Genomic DNA, 13133 nt, shown 5'->3' with positions numbered 1-13133 from the left:
CATGTGTGAGAAATTTATCTTTTAGTGACAACTTTGTGTTAAAAAAAAAAAAAAAATAAATAAATTGTAATTTTCCCAAAACTTGTGGCAAAATATAAAATATTCCATGGACTCACCATGCCTCTCAGCAAATAGCTTGGGGTGTCTACTTTGCAAAATGGGGTCATTTGGGGGGTTTTGTGCTATCTTGAAATTTCAGGGCCTCCGAAACTGTGATGGGTAGTGAGTAGTAAAATCAGCAATTTACGCCATTAGAAAACCTAAAGATGGAGATTGATTTTCGGGGTCCCGTACACAGCTAGGCTCCCAAAAAGTCTCACATATGTGGTATCCCTGTACTCAGGAGAAGCAGCAGAATATATTTTGGGGTGTAATTACACATATACCCATGGCATGTGTGAGAAATTTATCTTTTAGTGACAACTTTGTGTTAAAAAAAAAAAAAATTTTTTTTTTTATTCATTTTTCAAACACCTGTGACAAAAAAATTAAATATTCAATGAGCTCAACATGCTTCTCAGAACATTCCTTAGGATGTCTACTTTCCAAAAAGTCGTAATTTGGGGGGGTCTTGTACTGCCCTGCCATTTTAGCACTTCATGAATTGAGATAGGCAGTCAGAAATTAAAGCTGCGTAAAATTTCAGTATTTACACCATAGTTTGTAGACGCTATAACTTTTGCGCAAACCAATAAAAATACGCTCATTGAATTTTTTTTTGTCAAAGACATGTAGCTAAATATATTTTGGCCAAAAAAAATGACATAAATTGAGTATATTGGATATTTTTTAAAAGACAAAGTTGAAAATGTCATTTTTTTGCAAAATTTTCGCTCTTTTTTTATTAATATCGCAAAAAATAAAAAGCGCAGAGGTGATCAAATACCACCAAAAGAAAGCTCTGTTTGTGGGAAAAAAAGGACGTAAATTTCGTTTGGGTACCACATTGCATGACCGCACAATTGTCAGTTAAAGTCGCACAGTGCCGAAGCACAAAAAGTGGTCTGGACGGAAGACAGCAAAATCCTCCGGTTGTAAAGTGGTTAAAAACTTCTTAGCTGGGCTCTTGTTGACAGTTTGTCTTTGACACTTTTTATGTATTCCCCTAATGTGTATACAATATATTGGTGTACATTTTACCAGAATGTTTAACTTTTGTCGCACCTGTCCCACTGCTGGAAGACTGTTCTGCAGACATCATGGAAGCTGGAGCCATACAGCTCTACCCCATGCCCTGTGGTAAATGCTCTCTCCTTCAAACAGCACAGTTTTTATGTTTAGAATCACTGAAATTCTATAGCACTTAATTGGCTAAGGGATTACAGTAAGCTGGTACAAAGACAGATTGATTCATATTTAAAAATACAGTTAAACATTTTGTTAAAGAACAAGTATCTGGACTAACTGGTGGACTTGCATTATTCTACACTGTAAAGAAAACCTGTTCTGGGAATAAATGTGTAAGTTGCCATTGCAGTGAAGCCGTTTCCATTTCTTTTTTTCTCAACAGAAAAAAGACTGTTACTTTAAAGAAAACTGTCCCGCTTGCTCGTGGGTGAGTAATAATTTTATGTATTAAAATTTTTATTTTATTTTAAATGAACCCATATTTTTTTTTCATAGTAAGTAAATTTAACTGGCTGCAGGCCTGACTTGACTTACAGCAGCCCTTCCATATGTTCACTATTGCAGGAGCAGGCTAGGTAGTGAAAACTTCATTAAAAGCTTTTACTTACACACCTTAGGGGCTGTCCCTCTAGACATTACCCTCAGCCACACAGAGCTGCTAATCAGTTTCTTGCTGCCTATCGTAGGAGTAGGATAGGATAACCTGCTGGGACTCCTTGTCTCAGTTTTTATTTTTCTTTGAAAAAGGTTTTCTTTTTATTTTCTCACTCACTATCGCTAGTTAGTCAGGGGGATTCTCCTGGAGAACTAAAAGCGACAGCCAGGCTGGGCCTCGCACTGGATAATCTAGATCCTTATGGTAACCCAGCCGGGCCTACGAGCGTGCGCAGGTTGTAGTCCGACCAGGCTTTGCCACGACGGTGCCCCGGCGGATGGGGATGAGCTAGCGGAGGAATTTTCTTCACTGGGACACATCAACCCAGGAATGCCCTGTGTTACATTGTCCCCTCTTGGCTGACGGCACCCCCACTCAAGGTGGTGACCCGTATTGGAGCGGAGCCCGCGGTCCATGGTGCAGTGAGTGATGCTACCCCCCCCCCCCGTGTCCCTGGGAAAGTCATCTGGGGGGGGGGGGGTCATGTGGGCCCACTCCTTGGGGATGCGGTCTCTGTGGTGTCCCCCCCTGGCTGGTCTGGACAGTTCCTGCCTCCCTGCTCCCTCTGGGGGTGCTCTAGCGGCAAACGCTGCATGGGGGGGTCTTTTACCTCGTCCTGGGGGGGGGGTTCCCTGTGGATTCCCGCGGTGGCCAGGGTCCTGGGTTCCTGACTGTTCGGCTCCGTGTTTTTCAGCCACCATTTTGGGTGAGGGCATGCCTGGCTGACTCACAGTAAGGGCCGGAGCCATTTTTTGCTAACGTGCTTTGGCACGTGGATGATGTCACTTCCTCCATCCATCTTCAGTTGCTGCAGTGGAGAGCGGTTTCGTGTTCCTATATCTCTGTCACTATAGGGGTTTTTATTAATGCTTTTGGGGCATTTTTTTGCTTAAACACATTGCTCCTTCAGGTCATCTGACAATATAAAGGGGGACTCCGGTGGCAGTGCGGGATCGAGGTGCGGACCCCGAAATCGCCACTTTAAAGGGCCAGTGTCCCATTTTTTTGTAATACTGCCAAAATGGAGTCCTATATTAACTTTTTCCCCGCTGATCTGTTTTGCGCTTCTGGAACATGCGTAGCACCTTTCCGCTTCTTTGCCGGCAGCCATTGCAGCTTTGGCGTCACAAATTATGTCACAGTGTGCTGTTCAGAACCGGCCGATGCACTCTGTCATCTCATCCAGAGCCTGATCTGGTTGCCGCGAACGACGCTCCCCTTGAGGGGTCCCAGTCCTCACACTCAGATGGGGAGGCGGAGGAGTCCTCCTCCGCTGCAGCGGGGGAACGCGCTTTAACCACTTTCCCACCAGGCCTATTTTTGACATTTAGTGTTTACAAGCTAAAATCATTTGTTTTTGCTAGAAAACTACTTGGAACCCCCAAACATTATATATATTTTTTTAGCAGAGACCCTAGAGAATAAAATGGAGATTATTGCAATATTTTTTATCACACCGTATTTGCGCAGCGGTCTTCCAAACACAAATTTTTTGGAAAAAATTCACTTTTTTGAATTAAAAAATAAGAAACCAGTAAAGTTAGCCCAATTTTTTTCCATAATGTAAAAGATGATGTTACGCCGAGTAATTAGATACCCAACATGTCATGCTTCAAAATTGCGCACGCTCACGGAATGGCGCAAACTTTGGTATTTAAAAATCCCCATAGGCGACATTTTAGAGTTACAGGTTGCCATCTTAGAGTTACAGAGGAGGTCTAGAGCTCAAATTATTGCTCCCGCTTTAACGATCGCGGCGATACCTTACATGTGTGGTTTGAACATCGTTTACATATGTGGGCGGGGTTTTCGTATGCATTCGCTTCGGCGCGCGAGCTAACGGGGACAGGGCGCTTTAATTTTCTTTTTTTTTTTTTTACTATTTATTTTATTTATTTTTTATTTTTACACAGTTTAAAAAAAAAAAAATTGATCATTTTTATTTCTATTACAAGGAATGTAAACATTCCTTGTAATAGAAATAGGCACAACAGGACCTCTTTTTTGTGAGATCTGGGGTCAAAAAGTCCTTAGATCTCACAAGTACACTAAAAAATGAAGAAAAAAAAAATGAAAAAAAAAAAGGGACCTTTAAACCGGTTGCTAGGCACGACGTTTGCCGTCGCTCCGGTCCTCCAAGACCATAGAGTCGAGTGAGGGCAAGTGTGCCCTCACTTGACATCCTGTCTGTGAGGATTCGGGATCGGACCGTTTTCCCCGCTGCCGGCGGGTCCGGTAAGCGGGGAAAAGGACCAGAATGCGGCTGGAGGGGGGGGAGCACCCCTTCCGCCATCCTGGAAGGTTGATCCCGCGGCGAATCCGCCGCTGGGACCACCCTTATCGGAAAGCCAACCGCCCACCGTTTAAAAAAAATAACGGGGTTATGGCAGCTATCTGCTGCCATAACACCGGTATTTAGGTTTAAACTTAGGACGTAAATATACAATGGGCGGTTGGTAAGTGGTTAATTAAAGCACTTATTCGCTCCATCAGGGAGACTTTGAATATTGATGATGGGCCCACCCAGTCAGGTAAGCGGGTTTCCTTCGGGCCCCGCAAAGCTCAGAAGTCGGGTCAGGTTTTCCCCTGCCCCGAGGAGTTTTACGATATTGTGAACGAACAGTGGCACGTGCTGGCGGGGCCTAAGCGTTTTCAACGCTGCTGTCCCTTTGGGGTCCCCATTAAAAATCACTGGACATACTGTTTCCAGGTTAAAAAAAAAAAATAAAAAATCCACGGTGGTGCCCGTGGTGAACTCCCCGGTGTTTTGAAGAACTGATGGATAGGAGCGTGGAATCGCTTTCCCGCCACGTGTATTTGGCAGGCTCACGTCTCAAGCCTGTGTTCGCTTCCGTGCTGGTTTTCACAGACGGTTACTGAATGGATCAAGGTGCTTAAGAGCAACTTGGTGGCGGAATCAGTTCCTCCGACTCTCATTGAGCTCACGGATCAAATGGCCTAGGCCATGGTGTACCTGGGTGAGGCTCCCCTGGTTGCAAGATTGTCTGCGGTGAGGTTTGCACTCCGCCGCATGGTGTGGCTAAAGAGCTGGTCGGCAGACCATGCCTCATAAAAGACCGTGTCTGATATCCCCTATCGGGGGGAATGTCTTTTTTCGGGGAATCATTGGGTGAGATTGTGAAGGGTCTCACAGGGGTTAAGTGTACCCTCCTGCCCCAATCCGCTAAGAGTAAAACACCCCACACACGGCAGGGTCCTTCCTTCAAGGCTCATCGGGGGCCCTTTCGTGCCTCAGAGACGCAGGACAAAGAATAATCCTTCCAGGCCTCTGGCCAGAAGCCATAGTCTGGTAAGTCCTAGGCTGGTCAGTACGGTGCTGCCCAGTCTTCCTCCACATGAAGGGGCGCCTTTACCCTTTTCAGGGGTGGGGGGACGTCTGCGTTACTTTCAGGAACCCTGGTTATCCCTTATTCAGGACACATGGGTTCACAAACTGATTCATTTAGGGTACGAGATTGAGATTCGGTCTCGCCCCGTGGACAGGTTCTGTCCATCAAAGCTCCACTTTGTACGGGTGTAAAAGTTCCGGATGGAATCCTATCCTGTCGGTGGTAGCGTCTTTGAGTCATTAGGCTTTTCTGGCCTCCGTCGACTTGAAAGATGCGTGTCTATGCATCCCTATCTAAGAAGGTCATCTGCGGTATCTCTGCTTCGCAGTGGCAGAGGACCGTTTTCATTTTGTGGCATTACAATTTGGTCTGGCTTCGGCTCCCAGGGTCTTTACCTAGGTTTTGGCCCCGTTGCTGGCTCTGCTACGCAAGGGGGGATTGTGGTACTCAGTTATCTGGACGATCTCTTGTTAAGGGTGAGCTTGTGTGCCACTCTGTTGGGCTATCTGACGGTCACAGTTCAGACGCCCCAGGAGTTCGGGCGGACCATCAACTTCCAGAAGTCCTCACTTTAACTTACCCCGTCTGTCCGTCTGAATTACCTGGGCATGGTCTTGGACTCCGCTCAAGCGAAGGTTTTTTTTTCTCCCAGAGGAAGACCTTCAGACTTTGCTAGACTTCAGACAGGATGATATGTTTGAGTCGTCTCACGAGGTCTGAGCTTTCGTGGTGGCTTCGGTCACCCGCTGTGAGCCAGGGCAAGTCTTTTCTGCCCCTGTTGTGGACAGTGATCACCACGGATGCCAGCCTGACGGGCTGGGGTGGTGTTCTGGACACCCTGTGTGTCCAGGGGACGTGGTCAACGGAGAAATCCTCCTTGCCGATTTAAATGTTCTGGAGCTCATGGCAAACAATTTTTCTTCCTGTTCCATTGGGAGACTCTGTTGCACGGTTGCCAAGTTCGGGTTCAAACCGACAATGCAATGGCTTTGGCTTACCTCAATCACCAAGGGGGCACCATGAGTGCCCGGGCGGCCAAGGAAGTGGCTGGGATTCTGACTTGGGCAGAGGCACACGTTCCAGCTATCTCCGCTGTTCACCTTCCTGGAGTGGAGAACTGGCAGGCGGACTATCTGAGTCATAACACAATGTGTAGCGCTAACATCAACAGTGATCAATCAAATTGATAATGATTATGAACATGAATATAATCAAATTATTCATATAAATGGAAAATCCTATCAGTGAAATGTCCATATCAAAAAAATATATAAAGTGAAAAATAAGTTGTGAGAATAAAGTTCATAGGATATAAAATTGTGCTCCAAAAAAAATGGACAACAAGTTCCAGTATAGGTGATGGTAGATAGTAGACCTTAATCCCAAGGAAGATGTCAGCCAGAAATGCACCCGTGGGAGGTAAGTAAAATGGCTGCTTACCAGAAACGGAGGCCCCCAAATTAATGGATAGGCCACATGCGCTTAGGGTGTAAGAGTGGTATAACCGCAGTAATTAGTCTTCCCCTCGGGTATCATTGGATCATATAGATGTATGGAAGGTGTAGATACAATGATGTATCGGAAATGGTATCTCACATCCAAATCCAGGGAGAACCATTGGCAGATGTGTAAAAGGAAATAAGAAAGCACATAGCATAATCCCGCAAGATAATATTAAGAGTTTAATAAATTTGCACTTACAAAACATCCGAAATGAGCAAGCAAGGAATGTATGCAAGAAAGCAGTAAAACCGCGGTGTCCTGCATTCACAAACATAGCCGGCGTCTCAGGGGGCGTGGTTGCATCACGGCTGCTACCGCCTGACCGGTTTCGTCATAGGTTGACGTCATCCGGGGCGTGAGTCGTCCTTGGATCAGGAGGAATGGTCCCATCATCCGGGGGTGTTTAGTCTCCTGTGTGCCCGGTGGGGTACTCCGAACGTAGATCTATGCGTGTCTCGTCTCAACAAAAAGGTGGAAAGGTTTGTGGCCGGGGTTCGAGATCCTCTGGCAGACGCCACGGATGCACTGGTGGTGCCTTGTTTGTTACCGGTGTCAGCTGATTTATGCTTTTCCCCCGATTTAACTGCTGTCCAGGTTCCTCCGCAGAATGGCATTGGAACAGGTTCAGATGATCCTGGTGGCCCCGGATTGGCCTCGTCGGTCTTGGTACGCAGACCTCGTACAGATGGTCGTCGAGCCTCCCTGGTGGCTACCTCAGAGAGAAGATTTGTTGTCTCTAGGACCGATCTTCCATCCTGCTTTACGGTCTCTGGCTTTTGAAGGCCAGGTGTTGAGAGACAGGTCTCTTCTGGGCTGTGATTCCTACCTTGCTGAGGGCTTGGAAGGCTACCTCCATGAAGATTTACCATCGTACCTGGAAGGAGTATATTGCCCGGTGTGAGTCGCAAGGGTGGCATCCTTGTTCCTTTTCGGTGGGGTGGGTCCTGGCCTTCCTACAGGAAGGTGTGGAACAGCATTTGGCGCTGGGCACAATTAAGGGTCAGGTGTCAGCCTTGACCATTTTATTCCAGCGTCCCTTGGTGACTAATTTCCGGGTTTGCACCTTTATTCAAGGGGTGCGATATTTGGCTCCTCCAAGGAGGGCTCCTTTGCCTCCGTGGACCTGAATTTGGTTTCCGTTTTTTCCAACGCCCTCCCTTTGAAAATATCACAGAAATATCACTGCCTGTGTTGTCCCAGAAGGTTGCCTTTCTGGTGGATATCACCTCTTCTCGCAGAGTGTCTGAATTGGTGGCCCTGTCCTGCCGCTCGCCTTATCTGGTTGTTCATAGGGATGAGCTTGTTCTGCAACCAAACCAGTCTTTTCTCCCGAAGGTGGTGTCTGCCTTCCACCTCAGTGAGGATATTGTTTTGCCTTTGCTTTGTGCGAAGCCCGAGCAGCCCAAGGAATTTGCTTTGCATTTGTGGATGTGTTCGGGCTGTCAGGGTTTACCTGTCGGCCACGGAATCTCTCAGGAAGTCTGATCCCCTGTTTTGTCCATCCTGAAGGACCTCAGAAGGGTTTGGCTGCGTCCGCTGCAACCATTTCCAAATGTATCAGACAGACTATTGTTCGGGACTGTTCACAAAAGGGTCAGGTTCCTCCTTTCCCTGTGAGGGCATATTCTGCTAGAGCCATGAGTGCCTCTTGGGCTTTTCGCCATCAGGCTTCTGTGGCTGAGGTGTGCAAAGTGGCGACCTGGTCGTCTGTGCACACTTTTACAAAATTCTACAACATTGACGTGATGTCATCCTCGGATGCTTCCTTTGGCTGCAAAGTTTTACACGCTGCGGTCTGTTGAAGGGACTTGTTTGTCTCTTGCGTGAATTTTTGTTCTGGGGTTAGCTCCTGTTGAGCTTCTGTTGCCCTGTTGGCTGAGTTTTTTCTGGCCTTGCTCACGTGTTGCCATGTTGTTGGTTGCGTCTTTTTCCACCCCTCACACCTGCACTGCTTTGGGACATCCCAATAGTGAAAAACATAAGGAAAGGCCGCGACTGTCAAGAGGACGTAAGAGAAAATAGAATTTTTGTAAGAACTTACCGTAAAATTCTTGCCTCTGAGTCCTCTGACAATTGCAGCCCCCCGCCCCTCTATTTTGGGGTTGGTTGTCTTCCTATACTGCTTGCTACAAAACTGATTAGCAGCTCTGTGTGGCTGAGGGTAATGTATAGAGAGACAGTCCCTGAGGTGTGTCTAAGTAAAAGTTTTCACTACCTAGCCTGCTCCTGCAGATGGCGCCATTACCCAATAGGGAAGAACATATGGAAGGGCTGCGACTGTCAGAGGACTCAGAGAAAATAATTTTACAGTAAGTTCTTAGATAAATTCTAATATCTGTGCAAAAGTCTTAGGCAGGTTTAAATAAAAATGCTGTAAATGAAGAATGCTTTCAGAAATAGAAGTGTTAATAGTTTATTTTCATCAATTTAAAAAAAAATGCAGTAAGGGAAATCCAAATCAAATCAATGCTTGGTGTGACCAAAACAACATCAATTCTTCCATTCTTCTAGGTACACTTGCACACTGTTTTGAAGGAAAACATCAGGTAGATTGTTTCAACATCTTGGAGAACTAACCCCAGATCTTCTGTGGATGTAGGGTGCCTTTAATCCTTCTGTAATCTCATACCGACTAGTTGCTGAGATCAGGGCTCTGTGGGAGCCAAACTATCACTTCCAGGACTCCTTGTTCTTTACACAGAAGATAGTTCTTAATGATATTGGTTGTATGTTTGGGTTTGTTGTACTGCTCCAGTTCTTATATTTTCATGCATAGTTGAGTTAATTGGCCTTGTTTCCATGTCCTATGCATGAAAACATGGCAGCAGGTGGACTAAGGAGTCAAAATTTGAATTGTTTAGCTGTAGCAAAATGCAGTTTGTTCACCGAAGGGCAGGAGAGCGGTACAATAATGCGTGTCTGCAGGTAACACTGAAGTATGGTGGAGGTTCCTTCCAAATTTGGGGCTGCGTTTCTGCAAATGGAGTTGGATTTTGATTAGGATCAATGGTGTCCTCAGTGGTGAGAAATACAGGCATATGCTTATCCATCATGCCATACCATCTAGAAGGCGTGTGATTGACCCCAAATGTATTCTGCAGCAGGACAACTACTTCAAACATACAGCCAATATCATTAAGATCTATCTTCAGTGTAAAGAAGAACAAGGAGTCCTGGAAGTGATAGTTTGGCTCCCACAGAGTCCTGATCTCCTAATTGAGTATGTCAGAGATTGCATGAAGAGACAGAATGACTTAAAGCGGAGTTCCGGCCTGAAATACATTTTTTAACTAAAAATACCCCTATAATACTAATCCATCGCTCTATACAGAACCGCTATTCTCATACTTACAAGGTGTACGGTATTGGATTTTAGTCAAAATCTTACTTTTAAAAACGCTGTCTGGGCGCGGCCATCTTGGATGTGGGCATCTGAAGCCGCAGTGAAATCTGCTGTGTCCTTCTTCCTGATTCCAGGGAGTGTTCTGGGAGTTCTTCCTGATTCCAGCCTCCTGGGAGTGATGACAAACAGCTCCCAGGATGCAATGCAAAGGCGGAAGTGATGTCAGTGGCCATGGCCACAGAGGGGGGAGAAGGAGGAAGTACCATCAAAAATGCCCTGAAAATAAGGTAAGGAACCCCTGAAAAAAATTGAAAATGCCCAATTGTTGATCAGCATAGCGAGCACTCCAGGAATCACTAAAGTTGCAAAATAGGCCGGAACTCCACTTTAAGGCAGTCTACATCAACAGAAGATCTCTGTGGTTAGTTTTCCAAGATGTTTGGAACAACCTACCTGCTGAGTTCCTTCAAAAACTGTGTGCACGTTTACCTGAAGGAATTGATGCTGTCTTGAAGGCAAAGGGTGGCAAATTTTGATTTGGATGTCTCCTTTTCATTTTCTTTCCAGGTGGTTAATTGATGCAAAAAAAAATATAAAAATTGACCTCCCCCCCCCCCCCCCTATTACTGAAAGCATTCCTAATTTACAGCATGTTTTCACACCTGCTCAAAACTTTTGCATGGTACTGTGAATACACACAAAATTAGGGGAAACTAATTATGAACATGGCAGTGGTTATGTAGTATACACACACGGGTGCACTTAGTGTACATTGTTTTAACCTTTTTAATTGCCTATATTTCATTTTTTATTTGCCAAGCACCACATACCTGCAAATTACTACACAATTATCTCTTGGCTTTCTTCTAGCGATGTGAGGTTAGAGCGCCTCACATCCATTCACTCCATCCTCACCTGTGTCGTAATTTCATCCTCTTATTCAAGGTGTATGATCGATTCGATGCACTATGCATGTGCCACAATCGGTAGACCAAAAAAAATGCTAGAGTGGTAATCGGAGTAATAGGCTGAATCAATTTGTCCTACCCATTTATCCAGTCACCGAGAAACCCAAACCCATGAAGTTCACTTACCTTTTGACCTGTCAACAGCTCTACTGTAAACACTGTCTTTAGTCTTGCATTAATTATATTTCTGCACAATGTGCACATAGTATGTGTAAGGTGGGGAGCATATGTCTACAATGCATATACTGTATGCAGTGGAAGTGAATTTGTTGCAACTATATTACTGAAATTCAGCTGTCTTATCTAATTTGTTTTTGTGCACTTGGGTAGTTCCCCAATGCTGGGCAGACTACCCACACAGGTCCTTAACTACTTAGGTTTTAACTGAAAGCTCTCCCTCCCTAAGTAATATAGGCTCATCATTATTGACCCCTTTGGCATAGTTACTGAACTGTGAAGTGGCTATTGGAGTGGCAAAACTAACTGAAGATGAGGCGCATGGGATAGCACAAGCATGCGCATGATGATTTTTACCCAACAAGCAGAAATCTGTTTCAATACAGCTGGTTTGTACACTTTGTGCAGAAGATCGATTCATTGTAAGGTTTTTATTTAGATTTAGGCCTCTTGCACCTGGACGTACTAATTTACTGAGGTTTATACTCTAGGAGCTTGTTGATGGAGACTAAAGACCTTGCATAAAAGCCTATTTGAGTTGCCAGTGTTGCAATGTATGCTTGTACTCAAACATAAAATGTTCTATTTTTACAGCTTTATACTCATCCCTGCAATACTGATCCTTACACGGTTGTGTGCATTGTTCTATAGACAACAATGCACTTGTGTTCAGATTGTTTTTTTTTTTTTTTTTTTACTCCTGTGTACAAGAGGCTTTACTGTCATGATAATCATTATTGATCTTTTATGTAATATTATTATTTATCGCTTGGTTAATCGCTGTAAATATCACTAACATAAATGTGTATTTGTCCTATACAGGCAAGTAACTCGATATAAAATGGAATCTGAGCTACGGGATCAAAATCGGTTATTGGAGGCAGCAAATAGCACTTTGCACAACCGGTTGCTCATTGCGCAGGTTTGTGTAAATGTATCTCTATATGAGATGATTGCTCATGCATAAAGCATTAATTAAAGAAGTTCTGAAGTTTTGTTGAATCACTCAGTGGACCTAGTGCACATAGCACTTTATCCCACTCTAATGTGTACAGTGGCTGTGGAGCAGTAGGGTCTGACAGCTTGTCCCAATGCTTTCGGACCACGCTGAATAGAAGAGACAGATCTGTAATTTCCCTCTGACACACAGAGAAGAGGGAGTGTAGGACAGTGCACACCAAGCCCGTACATCCTCCACCTCTCCTGAACACTGCCACGATGAACATCTAGCCCTCCATCTCTTGTGGAGCCCTTTGCCTCCTCTGCCTTTTTTATACCGAAAGGGAAAAGCTAATGATCCCACACCCAAGCTTGATTCCCGATTGCACGATTCTGGATAATATGAGAATTATTTTTTTTTTTTTGCTTGGAATAAAGATGACGATTTTCGGCGTAACATCTTTTACATTATACAAAAAAAGTAGGCTATCTTTACTGTTTAGTTTTTTTTTTTTTTTTTTATTCATTAAAGTGTATTTTTTCCCCCAAAAAAATGCATTTTAAAGACTTAAACGCAAATACAGTGTGACATAAAAGATTACATTGATCGCCATTTTATTTGCTAGGGTTACTGGAAAAAAGTGTGTATATGTATGTATGTATGTGTGTATATATATATATATATATATATATATATATATTTATATTTAGTCTTATCGTCAAATCCTTTTCTTTGATGTTTATTGATGGACACAGCTCCAGATCTTCTTGACAGATGCATTTATGCTGCCCCCTACAGGAGTAGAACACTAGGCGGAAAAAGATTTGACTACACTTATAGGGCAGTATCAGGAGAAGATAAAATCAACAGTGGGTGCTGTTTCCATCAGTAAACATCAGAGAAAAGGATTTTACGGTAAGACAAAAATCCAGTTTTCTTTCGTTCATTGAAGGACACGGCTCCAGATCTTCTTGACTGATGGGACGTCCCAAAGCAGTGTCAATATAATATGAGGAGTGGGAAGAACACAGCAAGAAAACACACTCCCCATAGGCTAAACGTAGGCAAC

At 44.4% G+C, this 13133-nt stretch overlaps 1 protein-coding gene across 1 annotated transcript in view; it reads left to right on the top strand.

The window, feature by feature from the left end:
- KNSTRN (kinetochore localized astrin (SPAG5) binding protein) overlaps positions 1-13133 on the top strand; it is a 123438-nt gene that overhangs the window by 53075 nt on the left and 57230 nt on the right. The window contains exons 3-4 of the mRNA XM_082275409.1: positions 1511-1555; positions 11947-12046. Coding sequence (XP_082131535.1) covers positions 1511-1555; positions 11947-12046 — 145 coding nt within the window. The remainder of the gene's footprint in view (positions 1-1510; positions 1556-11946; positions 12047-13133) is intronic.

This window comes from Pelophylax lessonae, assembly GCF_965119305.1.
Source record: "Pelophylax lessonae genome assembly, chromosome: 13".
Classification (NCBI taxonomy): domain Eukaryota; kingdom Metazoa; phylum Chordata; class Amphibia; order Anura; family Ranidae; genus Pelophylax; species Pelophylax lessonae.
This window is presented reverse-complemented; position numbering and strand designations above follow the sequence as displayed.